This window comes from Coturnix japonica, chromosome 1 (genome assembly GCF_054131305.1).
Source record: "Coturnix japonica strain WE chromosome 1, WE-NBRP24, whole genome shotgun sequence".
Taxonomy (NCBI): domain Eukaryota; kingdom Metazoa; phylum Chordata; class Aves; order Galliformes; family Phasianidae; genus Coturnix; species Coturnix japonica.
The window spans coordinates 42664895-42680158 of NC_140663.1; the positions used below are offsets into that span (position 1 = coordinate 42664895).

The window sequence follows — 15264 nt, forward strand, 5'->3', positions numbered from 1 at the left end:
GCCGAAGAGAAAAATTAATCATCATTTTTCTATGGACGAGTTTGAATAGTGTTCACAACATAAGGCTTGGGGGTAAACACTGAATAGCAAGGATAAAACACATCAAATAACTACTGATCCACTGAGCATCGTCTGTCCTGAGCTGCAACTAAGGTATGGACCTTGTGGAAGAGGAGTGTATGATGATTGTGTCGTTAAAAATACCTAGTATTCAGAGAGTTAAATATATACCACACAGGCAACCTTATTTTTAACATTAGCTACTTCAGAGTGATTGATTTTCTACATACTTTCAGGTACGTCAAAAAAAAAAAAAAACAAAAAAAAACAAAAAACAGACTAAAACTCATGAAATCATGAAATTCCACCATGTGGTCTCCTCTTGTCAAGACTTAACAGACCTCTATTCCCAACAAACTCATCCAACCTCTTCCACTTAAAAGTAATAGAATGACTGTCAGTAATTTATTAATTTGTGCCTACGTAAACATTAAAAAAGAAAAAAAAAATGCAAGCGCAATTCCATGCTACAACAAATAATTGTGAAATATGGAAATATCAGACTTTGAATAAAACTACATTTCATTGAATAGACATTCTCTTTTTATTCTGCATAATTCACTTCTGTCCTGTTCCTTGTATCTTGACCCCTTAACTCTTCCACTCCTCACCAGTGCTAACAAGTTCCAGTTCTTATCACATCTGCTTATGTTACCAAACTTTTCTAGCATTCCAGCCTTTTTGTGCATTTTACACAACCTGCCTGCTGTGCAAGTCTCTCTTTCTACCTATCTTCCATGTGCATCTCCACCCAGTACACACACTTATTCATTATTTTGCAGGCTCCATTTTCTGCTTAAGTGATGACTCTTCTCAAATCAAGACTCATAAAGTCTACATGGCAGCAAAAATATATGGGATATTTTCACCACTGTGACAGGCAAACAACAGATTTCTAAGGTATACATATACTACAAGCCATAAGTTTTCTTTCTGCATTTGGTATATTTGGTTCTGTGAATATTTACGTGTGCACATTATGTGAGTTCCCTGGCAACTCATAGACCACTTGGTTATGCAAGACACTGCTCTGAAATAAATGCGCAAAATCGGAAGCAGAGTGATTGCAAATTACTTGCGAACATGATCTGACAAATTAGCTACACAGATGACAAGGAGGATATGGAAGTGGATAAATAATTACTTGAGAAAATTGAAAACTAAAAATAAGAGTAAATTATGTTTTTTAGGAAATCTCATCAATGACTTAATGGAGATACTGGGGTCAAACTGCTAATACTAATATGTTGGGGTTTTTAATCTGCAAAAATAATCTAGCTATACAGATTCACTATTCATACCCAGTGGAATCCACCAACAGTAAACAACAGCCCAGACACTTCAACAAGTAACCATGGAAGACCTTAAAATCTTAGAACAACCAGTAACAGACTAGAAAGTTATTTAAAAGATCTGAAATTGAGGCAATTTACGGATGGAAAGCAGCTTTTCTAGCAGATATTCCCAATTATTTTACCTTCTCTGGAAGATGTCTTTTTACTGGACTCTTCTCATTTGGTAGCTCTACACACACTGTACAACTTAGACTTATTTCAGCAGTCATCTGAGGGTTAGGAAAGAAAAAATCCCGCACACCAATCACTTACAGGAGAAAAAAAGTCATTAATGTGTAAACTCAAAGGCTAAATACAACAGTGATGGTTTTTGTAATGGCTAATATGACAGAGGGGAAAAATTCACAAAAAAAATTCTCCAGCTGAAACATAAAACAGTAAGCTGAACAGGAAAAGCTTAGGCAGAGTAGAATGGGTCCCTGACTACAGAGATAGTAAATGAACACTTAATTGACTCAAAACTCTTCCACCACGTATACGAATGCCCACAATGAGGTCATTCATTCTTCCCAATAGCCCAGTTTCTAAGTCCAGGCTCCCTCCTCTCAACAGCACAAGGAGAAAATTCTCTTTTCAATTCTTGAAAGTATTAAAGATGCTGAAACAGTGGAATAATGCTGTTGGCTTTACTGTCATCAAGAATTCAGTTTCCAAAAATAAAGCAAAAGGTTCGTATTAAGTGTGCAAGGGTAATTTAAGGTCAACAAACAATAATATTTTAGACCTGGTATGTGGTACATTACACAGGCTGTAATATGACATCACAGAAAACCTAAGGTTCACAGTGACTATTCCCTCTCTCTTAGCAAGGCCAACTAGATATCATTGCTCAGGAGCCTTGGTATTTCCAAGGACAGAGATACCACAAAACTCATTGAGCAACTTTTCCCAGGTTTGACCATCCTCACACCACCCCAGTTATTGCTACTATCTACATAGAACTTTCTATGTGGCATCTGCTGCCTGATGCTTTTCCTGCCAATAAACACCTCTGAGAAGTCAGCCCATCTTTTTTATACCCTTCCACTCCACAGGTGAAGGCAGCACTAAGATCACCCATTAGCCTTCTCATCTTCACACTGGACACATACTTTATGTTGTTTGTTTTCTTATTTATAACCATCTTCAACCATCCAGCACTTGATTATACCTTTGGGTCAGGTAATTTACTGATCATCTACAGGGCAAAGCTAATGCTTACTATTTCTGACTTAACATAAAGCAACAACATAAAGAAGAGAAATTCTACCCAATTTTTTTGTTTAACTTAGCTATTAAAGTAGTCATCTATATATACATTCTGCATATACCTTCTATTAAAATGGCTCTTTTTCAGTTCTTCACTGAAATATTTTACCTATAAGAATACTTAAATTAGGAACGTGGTCTTGCTGAAAACAAAAGCATTCTGTATAAAATTTGGGGTGAACTGAATCTCTCTGTATGCTCCCTAACTGTATTGACTGGATTTCCATTGGCTCTAACTGAAACTTAGTGCAGGCATCAATACCTACAGAAACAAAGCTACCACTAGGTATTTTATACCAGAACCAAAATGTCATTTTCAGCATTACTTCTTTCTTTAGAAAATGTATGTGCATTATATGGGAAACTGTAAAATATTTTTAATAAAAGCACCACCTCACTGAATTAAGTATCTCAGAATCTTTCTTATGTTAGATAGATATACATTATTAGAAATTCACAGACATTAAATTAGGTACAGGAGAGTAGTTACATCACTTTTAAAATGCAAAATGAGCGTATTGAAAATACTGTCATCAGGGGGAAAAAAAAAAAAGTAATTAAAAAGTAATAAAAATCTACACATAAAGGCTTCTAAGTTAAAACAAAATGTCTTCTCTACTTCCCCAAAGGATCTACATACATGAAAACATCATATCGGTAGGCAGGAATTAATACCGCTCATTATGTCTTAAGCATTTAACATAAAAATATCTTATCTTGAAGTAATATAAATGGTTAGGATGTGTACTCTGATTGGAAGTGGTCAGCAGAAAAATTCCATGGCAGAATGGAATTCTCCACCTGTGGAACTCTTGTATATGTCAGTTCCCCAGGACAGCAAACTTAACTTGCTGGAGGAAAGGGAGTGTAATTGCACTCTGAACAGTAATGTCTCTAAGGGATTATATGCCAGTACTATGAATTAAAGTAGTTTGTAGGCTGCTTCAACTAGTGTCCATGTCAGGGTAATAAAAAATGGCCTAGTGCAACAAGCATTTTCTTGATAGTTCACCCACGAATACCTATACAAACTGAAACTGAGACTGAGACAAAGAATGGCATCAACCTGCAGAATTTAAAAAACATTGACATGTTCTTGTTCACTGGTGCAGTTACTGTGAAAATGCTTGTCTTGAAAGCATCTGTATTTTGCTCATCATCACATTTCCAACACTGACAAGTCATAAGATAGAAGACCTTTCATTATACATCATTCTTCATTGTTCTATTTTATTTCCCCTCTTAGTTCTCCTAACATACTACCTCTTAAAACCGGCAATGCCTTATCAGCTTTAAAAATGGACAATGCGGCATTAATTCTATTGAATTACCAAACCACTGAGAGGGAAAGCAAGATGGAGGTCAAAATGCATTTTGCATGGTCTACAACAGAATTAGACATTAGACATCTTCTAAAAAGGTCTTTCAATTTGCAGGTACTTTAGCCTTCCTATATTTTTTTTCTTCCTTACCTTCTCCTGAATCTGCCTGTGAAAGTTCTCTTATTAGTCTTCCCTAATTCCATCAGCAACTCCAGCAGTTTTCCTAGCACTACTACATCCCATATCCTGAGTCTCTCCATTGGCATATAATCTGACCACGGTAGATCTTACACAAGCTCTGCAGTTGTTGCTGTTTATTTTTCATGTTTGGACTAACAGACTTCAGAATATTAGTGGAATGGAAATGTGAACAATACTCAGGAAATAAAATGTGGAATAAGAAGTGAGGAGTTTATGAACAGACACTACAGAGCTGTGAATCCAGGGTCATGTTGAGTTCTAGGGAAGATTAATTACAGAAACCATGAATTGCTTTGTCTTAACAATGAGATTTCTACCAGATGTCCTAAAAACTGTCCATATTGCTACCTTACATATGGCGAGTATTTCAAACTTGTGAAGAAAATTAAAGAAGCCTAGTAGTTATAGCCTCGTCTAAGTTTTGACTGAAAGCATTTTTATCAGAAATAAGAATAAAAACAAATCTGGGAAAGGTGGAAAATAACAAAATGAGGGTTTCACAAAAGCCCATACATTTGAAAGGATAAACATGCAGAATCAACGCAGCAATCAACTATCAATCATACTAAACACCATAAGCAAAGTGCTGCAATGGTCAGTAATTCATATTTCATGCTGAAGGACAAAAGGAAGAAAAATGAAATGTTCCAAAAAGACTTAATATCTTACTCAGGATAGAGAAGTTAATATGCAAATCTGGAAATGTTGGTCTCTGCTTGGAACACTGGTACAAACACCGCTGTGTGTTAATTAAACAAAGTGTAACTAAAATTAGATATAAATATAGAACTAATGAATGCCTCATTGACCTACAGGTAACAAATGCTTGCCAGCTTGCCATCAACACTGATTATTTGGGTTAAATATCTTATGACACAGAAGTGAGACTAAAACTGAAGTATGTAAGACCGGAAACCTGCCGCTGAAATCTCTATCTAATATAATTAATTCATAAACTGATGCTTTTTTTTTCTCTTTCTTCAGACAATGGTATTTGTAAAGAAGAACAGAACTAGTGCCTTTATTTTTGTTGATAAGAAGATCCATTTACATAACTTAAAATGTGTGTGGGAGGGGGAGGGGAACATCTTTGCTAATATTTTAACTAGAGCTTTGTAAAATATTTTAGTTTTTAAATACTTTCTGCTCTACAAGCAGTTTTTAAGTGTGATCTGATTTGTCACAGGAACATGAACAAATCACAGGGCTCTGCATAAGGACAGAAGTCGATTTGTGCGTTCTCAGCATGCACCAAGGCCATCAGGCTAAACTATGGCTTTGCTGCGAGCAAGACACTGCTCTGAGAAACAGATGAGGAAACAGATTGCGGCTTGCAGACTGACAATCTGCTTGCTGGGTTTCTTATACTTGAGAGAAGAAATATCTTGGGCCAGGCATATACATGGCGTAGCTGCACTAAGGACAAGCAAAGAAGGGAGCCATTCCCTGCCACAGCTTGCCAAGCGGAGAAGGGGAAAAAACAGCTCTATGCAGGCTGCTCCTCCCACCCATACTGTGTAATGGCAGGAGCCAACAAAGAGCAAAAAGGGGCCAACTCACCCTTCCCAACAACTCTGTGCCAATTCACATAGTAGTTCATATTCTATTCCTCTGTCTTGCTAAAAATCCAATGTTTCTTTACAGTAGAGAGTTTAAAAAGGCTAAAGATTAGCACATAGTCAAGAACTATCCATTTTTACTTCAGGCTATAATGTACCAGTAAGGCAAAAAGGGTTGTATGTGACTGCATGCTGCAAAATGATGCAAGGTCTTAGAGATTTATGAAAACCTATAAAGTTATTTTTACCAAAACACTCAGAAGGAAATTAAACCTATCTCTACCCAATATTGAAAAATAGGTTGGTCAATAAAACTGTTGTATGTATGCAGACAAGCAAACTAATATACAGGAAAAAAATACTAGTTTTGTTAGAAACACTTCACATGTTTTATTTTGTGTGGTAGGTAATTTAATGTACATTTAAGGGCTAGGGATGCAAGAACTGAGGGAGATATTCAGTGAGAGGAACTGTGGGATTTCACTTTCAAGTCTGCAGGTTGATACTGTGATAGTGATATAAAAAACAGTGAAATAATTCAAAAATTAGTGAAAATTCTCCTCTATTAAAGCCCAAAAAGCTCTTTTTTTTTTCTTTCTTTCTTTCTTTTGGTTTTTTTTTTTTTTTTTCCTGAAAGATTTTGAAACATAGTTAATATAGTAATGCACAATGTTCCCAGGAAGAAGAATCTCAGAAGAAACAGGACATTCCCTTGTACTTTGGCCTTCTAAACTCAGAATGCTTTCTGAGGTGTCTCAAAATACCATTTTTTCATAGCTGATGAAAAAATCCCTGCCCTGCGCTACTGAGCTGGGTTGCCAACTGCAGCCAACACATTCATGTGTAACACACTTTAGATGCCCTCGTCTATCCCACCTGGAACCCAGCTGGATCTCCAGACGATGTGGATCTTTGTTAAGTCTGTCAGTTCAAACAGATGACTCAGAAACTACTGGGTCTGTAAAATGCAACTAAATACCTAGGTTTAATCAACTAATCAGCTATGAATTAAGCAATTAAGTTACTGTGTGACAAGTGTTTCCAGAAGATTTTACTTGCTCCAATATACTGCAGTGCCTTATGTCAACTTCTGCATATGAACAACTCACCCTCACTATACAACCTTTACACTCCAGAAAGTAGGAGGTTATACATATCTAAAGCATGGTGAGAGGCAAATGGATGTGTCCAGGCTCGATTCAGTGGAGCGTAGTAGTAGGACAAGGAGCAATGGCCTAAAACTTGAACATAGGAAGTTCCAGACTAACTTGTGGAAGAACTCCTTTATGATAAGGGTGACAGGAGCGCTGGCACAGGTTGCCCAGAGACATGGTGAAGCTGCCTTCTCTGGAGATTTGCAAGACATGTCTGGTTGCCTACCTGTGTTAACAACTGTAGGGTACCTGCTTGAGCAGGGGTTGGACTCAACAATCTCTTGAGGTCCCTTCCAACCACTGCAATTCTGTGATTCTTTGTTAAGGAAAGGGGCCTTTCAGCACATCACCTGAACTGAAGGCAGTTACACGGTCTGCACAGTCAAACACCACTGATTTGTTGTCATTCCTTCAGACAAATTAATTAGAGCACAAAGTCCAACGTACTATCCATTGCAGATATCTGGGTGAGTATATACAATATATACAATATATATATATATATAAGCATATACCATTGTTACACACTTTGCATGCACTTTAAGCATGTGTTCAAGTCCACACAGGAATTCATTCATTTACTTGTGTGTGCCTTGCTGAACAGTGTTGTTTTCCTGAATTATTGCCATAATTCAGTATAATGAGTTTAAAGTTAAAAGTCAGCCCTTTAAAAGTACGATAATTTACAACGCAGTTAACATCAACGAATGCATTCAACTATAAAACAACTATAAAAAGGCTTGCCCTATTTTTCCCCGAAGTGCCATAAAATTTGCTAAGAGTCAGGAAAGAAAAAATAAAAGTTATAAAAATGTAAATAGAAGATCAGAATTTGGACAGCTTGTTCCTCCGTTCAGATAACAATCAATGTGCGTTTGTTGATTCATGAATATTAGATTTCATTCACAAGGTCCATAATTACTGCAAAGCAAACTTCCACAAAGGCGCCAACCCATGGAAGGTTCAGCTACATAAGCTGAGTTTTATCCTAAGATGAAAACTGAAGGGAAGTCCCACACAGTATGACAGCATGGATCCACATGGACACTTGAAGGACTTGAACTCTCCCAGTCCATCACTAGAAACAGCACAGCCAAAAGGAAAAACAGCAACACGAGCCTTTCAGGGTCACCACTTTAGGAAATGAACAATTACGGTCAATGAAACACTGTAAGACACAATAACTCAAACACAATAACTCCTAAGGAGTCTGTAAAAAGAAGAATGTCCCTACCTTTATTTATGTTTTTTCTATCACTTTATCTGATACATTTCAAAAAACACTTCCGCGTGAGCACTCTTCAGTCTAATAAAATGTTTGGAAAACAGTAGCACAGTTAGTAGGAAAGCTACCACGAGTTGTTTTCCAGTAAGAAATCTTCCTATCCCCCCTACCCTCAAGTTCACAATTTCACAGCTCCTCTAAAACTCTGCAATCTTCAGTTCAGTGTTGTTCTCCTATATCAGACCAAAGTTACTTTGACTCCTTTTCAGTATCTTCTCTTGTTTCCAGGAGTTCTGTACCAAGATACAATCCTACACTTTTGTCTTAATGTTGCACATCATTCTGGACCTAATCCACAACTACTGGCAGGAACTGGGTCATCTAACATCTCAAACAAAACAAAACAAAACAAGATACATTAAAATACCCAACTTGCTTGAAAATGTGTTCTGTAGCTACTTAGTAGCTACTTTGAGCATTCCTGGAGAAGTTAATGGAATTATTAATATTCCTTCTAAAAAGCTTTATGTTCACTAGCATGTTATACTGTGAAATGTTTATGCATCAAACTATTATTGACTTCTCTTTGAAGGTATTGAAATAACTTCATCAAAATCAGAAATATTTTAGCAGCTGTATGCTAAACACTTGCTTTAGATATTTTAAGCTGTGTTTACGAAAGCCATAAATATCCTTTATACCACTAGTAAGAAACAGCATGAATAAAACAATGCATGCTTTTGCTCAAAAAAGAAGCAGAATGAAGTAAGTGCCCTTCCAGAAACAGAATACAATTGAGTTTACAATGTGAAAAACTTGTATTCCGAGTGGCAAACTACGATTGCCACAACCCATTTGTATATACAAAACACATGGTTAATGGGTTCTGTATACACAAAGTGAAACACTTGTCTAATAAAAAGATAAAAACACAAGCAAATGCATTCCCTCTGGATATACAGAACTTTGGATCTACAACATGAAAGTAACAGCGTAAGAACACAGCACAGGTGCTAGCCCTGAAGAAAGGCACTACACAAATCGTGCTGTAGAACTGGATGACAAATGGCAAATCACTGTACTGAAGTGAACTTCCTTCTGTTGTTGCCAAAAAATGGCCATCACGTTTCACAAAGCCTTACATTTGAAACCCCACCAATTATCTGGCACATCGCCTGCTAAACTGCACATTCATGCACAGCACAAGGAACAATTGCATGGCGTGCTTTGATTGTGGTCAGCGGGTGAGTAATTAAACAACAGTTCAATGAGTGGTTGGACTGGGGCAACACTGAAGTTTGGTAAACTAAGACTGCCCCAACTGATGCTGTTTACAGCTTTAAAAACATCTTCAAAATACAAAGACTCACAATAGAATTCACACAACTATAATTTGGACGGTCACCTAAATTTCCTGTAATAGGGAATATTGAAACAATACAAATACAGTGACGAGAACATACTGACAATAGAAGGAAAAACATGCTTTCCATGCAAGCAATTTCCATTTCTCCAGGCCTTTTCTTTCTTTCACAAATAAACAGAATTAACAATTCATTCAAGTTTCTAGGTACACAGTGTTTCAGCTCATTCTGCCTTCCTGCTACGGCCAGTGTGGTACACATAACACCAGCCGAGGGCTGCGGGCTGCAGACCTTCTCCATGAATAGTGACAAGTGCCATGAATGCCTGTCTGTGATAATGCTCTCATGAAGAGCATGATGAAACTTCACGCCGAAGCCGAGCTGTAGGCTCCTTGACATGACTGATGATTAAAGTTAAGTCCCTCCACCAGCACGGCCAGTAACCCAGTTTCACTCCACTCTATCGAGGTACCTCGAAACTAACCCTGCTGTTACCTAACCTGCTCCGTAAGTTTCACGCCTGTCTGCCTCGACAGAGAGAAGGTTCCTTTCTTTGTGTTGTAGGCTCATTACTAAGGCATGCCTAATTTCTTCTGCAAGTGAGGGGAGCAACTGTGGTGAGGGTGTGGGGCGACGCGGCGGCGTTCCACACAGCATTCCCCACATGCAACGCATCCCCGCTTCTGCGATGAAACGCTTCCACCCGTGACTGAGAGTAGTCGTTCGGAGATGAAATACCAGAAGGGTATTATCGTGCATTTCAGCCCGGCAATCAAAATGCAAGTTCTGCACCGCAGCGAGCAACAGAAGGCACGAGTGCCTCACTGACGCATTGAAGGCGAGGATTTTGTACCGCTGTGTAAATAAAATGCCTGCCTGTGACTTTAAGCACGGTGGTACTTGGCTAGAGTGAACCATTTATTCTTACTATGAGGGATACGGGGATGGGGATGAGGATGAGAGGGGCGATGGTGATGGTGAGGAAGAGCAGCGAAAGCCCCAGCGCCTGGCGGGGAATGGTGCCCCTACCTCAGCAAGCTGGACAAGGGAATAGCTCCGGATCCACTGCCCAGGATCCCTCCTTTCCTCCCAGACAGGAGTTTCTCCACCAGAGCCACATTCCCCGTGCGGGCGGCCTCCAGCAGCTCCTGGTCCTTGCCCATGGCCGGGGACCGCGCGGCCCCCGCTCCCCCCGCCGCGCAGCCTGGGAGCCGGAGCGTGGATTCCTGCAGTCCCCTCCGGAGCAGCGGGAGCAGCAGCGGGAGGGAGGAGGAGATTCACCTCCTCCTAGTTTCACTGGATCATTGCTGGGTGGAGTGTGGAGGGGAAGGAGGGGGGGAGCCAGGCCGAGCGCGAGCCTCCCCCCCGCTCCCATCCGCGCACCCCGAGTCCTCGGCCTGGAGAGCGGGACGGAGGGGCGGCGGGCGGCCGTGTCTGGGCGGGGCGGGGCGGGGCGGGGCTGGGGGGGGGGACGGCGACCCTCACACGGCCGAGGGATGGCAAGGGCGGGACGGGGGAGGCGGCGCGGGGCCCCGGGGAGCCGGGCCCGTTGCTGGGGAGACGCGCCCGGCGCGCTGTCAGTGGCTGCCCGGGCCGCGTGCCCCCCTCCTCCCGCCACAGCCCTCGGCCGCCCCGCCCCGCCCCGCCCGCCCCTCGCGCGTTCCACTGCGGTGCGGGGCTGCGCGTGCGGGGAGAGCAGCCCGGCCGCCCCTGTGCCCCGCCAGGTGCCGAGCCCGCGGTCCGGGCGGCCGCAGGTGGCCCCGGGGAGCGGCGGGGAGGTGGCGCCGCCTCGCGCTGCGGAACGGGAAGGGAGGGACGGGGTGGGCAGGGAGACGAGAGAAGAGGAGACGGCGGGGGGAGCGCGCTGCTGCCGCCGGGAGGGCGCGGCGGGGCCGGGCTGTGCTGTGAAGCGGGGGCTGAGGCGGGGCGGCACCGCGGGTGTGTGGGGAGATCCCCCGAGCGGGCATGTAACCGCGGCCGGAACATGGAGGAGCCCGCTGCGCCGTGTCGACAACAGGGAAAATCCGGGCCCTGCTGAGGCGAGGCACAAAGTGGGGCTGTCGGCGAATCAGGCGGATGGCACCGCTAAGGCGGATCCAGCCGCAGCATCGCAGCGTTGCAAAGGGTGAGGAGTGAGTGCAGCTCGGTCCGTTCGGTGTCACAGCCGCTCAGCCCTTTTCCTGCTGCTCCGGGGTCGGTTACGGGCTCACACGTGTAACCTCGAATGATACGATTCCTTCCCGGCACCGGAATCAATCATCATCACAGCTTTCCGTCCTTATAAGCTATGCTGACTGCGTTCCATGCCTGCCATCCTGTGCTCACATCCTTGTTTAATGTGCCATTTGATACTGTATTCTCCAATTGCAGCCCCACGGCCCTGATTAACACTTTATAGTGAGAGCTCAGTAGGTACAACACGCAAATAAGACCCCGTCCTGTCACCTCACTGAGATCCATGGCCTCTCCCATTTAATTCACACACAGCACCAGCAAAATGGCATGATGGTAGGCAGGATCTCAATGTGACATTCTCAGAGCGAGTGTTAATTACTTCAGAGCTGTAGAACACCCAAATCAGCAGAGAAAGCCCATTTTCATGTACTTTTTTTTAACCTAACATTAAAAATAAAGCTCATCTTGGAGACTTGTTTTTCCAATATAGTTGTCCTCAGCACCAAAACAATGGAAGATATATTTTACGTAGTTTGTCATTTTCAGAATGCAAAATGCTGACTTCTCCAGGGTTGTCATAAGGACACATAATTGAGCGCTGACGTAAAGCCAGGTGCAGAGACTGTCACTATGGCCTTTCTGATTGAAGCAGCCTGATGTAAATCTCAGTCTTGAGAAGTGATTCCGAGATCACAAGTGTTTCAGTAAAGTTTAGTTCTGAATAAATACATGTGTAACCACATGAGTTGGGATTTGCAGCTGAAGGCCTTGGTAACAGCAGAGTCACAGTGGAAAACAGTGACTTAAAGCCGAAGCAGAAAGTTCTGTATCTTGTTACCAACCATTTGAGGCCATTGACTAGTTCTAAAAAGGCTTTATGGCTATAAACTAAGAGTACTCCTGCTTTGTTCTGTTGGGAAGCTTTGTGACGAATGTTGTTGGAGTAGCTGCAATTCCTTCTACTTCAGCTTTGTCTTTTACTTTCTATACAGTCTCGTGTATCACCTGATGAATACCTTCTCATGTGTATCCTCTGCATGGGGAAACTTCTTCACAGCTGCTAAGAACTACTGAATAGATGGCAGTGTTCTCTGAAGAGCTGATTGTAAGACAGGAGTGCGTGCACAGACCTGAATGATTGTGAATAACGAGACTAGAAACAGATACTAAGGAAAATGCCTTTTTTTAAAGAATTTGGATTATTTATGTGGTTGGATCAGCAGATGGCAAATATGACTCAGTACAAACGTTACGTAATTCTTGGGAAAATAAAATCTCAAGACTGTGCTCTAATTGAAAAGATCATCCAGAAAGCTGTTGAAGAACAGTGTGGAGGATCGGGATAGGAACAACAGTGGAGCAGATGCATGCAGTAGCCAGAAAATTCAGGAAGGTTTATTGAACATAGCAAGGTCCAAAACATGGAAAAGGAAACCCATCAGCCCACCACCCAGCCAAACTGCAAGTCCAAGCAGAGGATTTGTAAACAGTTATTTTACCGGTCTGATAAAGAAAAATGAATTTAAGCAGCACTACTTAATGGCAGGGTGAAGCACAAATAAACTCTAATGGCTACTGAAGCAAAGAATTCAGCACATTGATTTCATCTCTGGATACAAACCCATAATGGTCTGTGGGTAGGAAAAAAAAGGTACTGAGACTGAACTGAATGTAAATCATCAAACCTGTTAAATCAGTTGGGTTTCTTTGTGTTTTTAGATGTCTTTCCTTCTTTGTTTCTGGAAATGCCAGGACAACACTGTGGACAGCATTCAAAATGCCACGTACCCGTAAATACGTTCAATAGACATAATATGTAGAAACGTAGCTTTCTGATTTGTAGCAGTTAGAGATGAGAGAGATAATTTGTAAAACAGCCAAGAAATCTTTCAAAACATTGTCTGATTTTGGAGCAGTGCTGTTCTACACCACGGCGGAATTCTGATTTGGTGATTTTAGTAGATGCAAAGACATTTTAAGTTATGACCACTGCAGCTGTCAGTGCCTAAGTGGCATCACACCTTCAATCTCAGAATTTCTCTTAGCACAACATATGCCCTACCTTCTGTTTTCTTCCATTTTCTAAGATACCAGAAAAAGCAGAGAGCCTACCTAGAAACTCTCTAATAGGTTTGTTATCTGAAAAGACTGACTGTAAAAAAACAGGGGTTTTCTTTAATGTTCTTACAATGCAACCGTCACGTGATTTTGTTCCTGTTTTAGGGTGACAACTTGATTTCCTCTCCCTACAGACTCCCATGGTTTAAGCAAGTTAAATGAGTGCTTCCTCTGACTTTCCACTCTATTTTCCAGAAGGAGCATAGAGGGGATATGAAAAACTGAGTTGCAAATATTGAAAAAAAACCCAAACCCCTGAATCTGTGATATTAAAAATAGATGTGTAGAACAGCAAACGTTAACATCATATTTCAGGACTGCCTGTTCTCAGTACTCTCATGTAAAGATGCAAAGATCTCCATTAGACATTCTGAAGGATATTCTGGAAAAGTGCTCAAAATGCTGGAAGAAGCCAGCAGAAAAAAAAAAGAAAAAAATGAAAGTAAAAAACAAATTGGTATTAAATAGCCTTACTTAATTCTTCTCATTATTCTACATCCATGGTAGATTAGGGACAAAGGTTTCAGAAGTAGCCTAGAGAAAGAGCTATTTGTCATGCGGCATCTAGTTGGCAAGTCTCTTTTAGACTTCACGCGATATTTTGCTCTTTACAATATGTCCTGTTACTGTTATCTGGGAGAAGATCCCAATTCCCACCTCACTACACCCTCCTTTCAGGGAGTTGTGGAGAGTGATAAGATCTCCCATGGGCCTCCTCTTCTCCAGACTGAACAGTCCCATTTCGCTCCTCCTAAGACTTGAGCTCTAGACATTTTAAGTAGCTTCTTTACCCTTCTCTGGAAACATCCAGGGTCTCTATGTGTTGTTGTGTTGTAGCAAGGGGGCAGATGCAAATGCCTGTCCTGTTTCCACATCAGCGTGAAGTCAAGATGCCCATCAGCCCTTCTCCGATGACCTTCCCCAGCGGTTGGCTCAGAAGGGCCTTCTCCTTAGATGAGCGGGATGCACTGCAGTACATTCATGTTAGGCCTCACCACTGAAAGAGGAAAGGGATTTACACCCTCCTGAGGACTTAAATCCTCTTCCACTGGAAAAGAAAACAGAAAATGAGGGTACTAGACACAACTTACAACACTAGGATGTTATGGCTCCACAGAAGAGCCATCAGATTAAGGAAACATAGCATATAAAGAAAAAGCCATGTTTGATGACTTACATACAACAGTAGTATCAGGCTGCACAATTGTGACTGGGTATAATATCTTGTAAACAATTGTTTGCTTTGAGACAAGGCACATCATCACAGTGTATATTTGTAACAGATGAGTACATGCAAGAAGATGATCCCATTATTAGTGTTCGTGCACAGCAGCAAGATGCTGTTTCAGCATTTGCACTGACTGACCACACTACATCCTTGTAGGGCTCAGAACATGCTGAAGAAGAGAAGAAATTTAACTACTATTCTATCACACAGGCAGTGACCTTTGGAACCATCTGAACATATAATGGGAAATGTTCC

At 41.5% G+C, this 15264-nt stretch overlaps 2 protein-coding genes across 13 annotated transcripts in view; one reads left to right on the forward strand and one right to left on the reverse strand.

Moving 5' to 3' along the window:
• Positions 1–11079, reverse strand: part of ANKS1B (ankyrin repeat and sterile alpha motif domain containing 1B) — a 393118-nt gene extending 382039 nt beyond the window's left edge. For all 12 annotated transcript variants that reach the window (XR_014934338.1, XR_014934339.1, XM_085515441.1 and 9 more), the window contains exon 1: positions 10518–11079. Coding sequence is in view for 10 of the 12 variants with exons in the window: in XM_085515441.1 (XP_085371567.1) it covers positions 10518–10651 (134 nt within the window). In the remaining 2 variants the exon portion in view is untranslated. The remainder of the gene's footprint in view (positions 1–10517) is intronic.
• LOC116653262 (uncharacterized) lies at positions 10956–14246 on the forward strand. The gene is made up of 2 exons (XM_085515479.1): positions 10956–11620; positions 12656–14246. Exon 1 carries the CDS (start codon positions 10985–10987, stop codon positions 11615–11617), a length of 633 nt encoding a protein of 210 aa, XP_085371605.1. The 5' UTR covers positions 10956–10984; the 3' UTR covers positions 11618–11620; positions 12656–14246.
• Positions 14247–15264: the final 1018 nt, after the last annotated feature.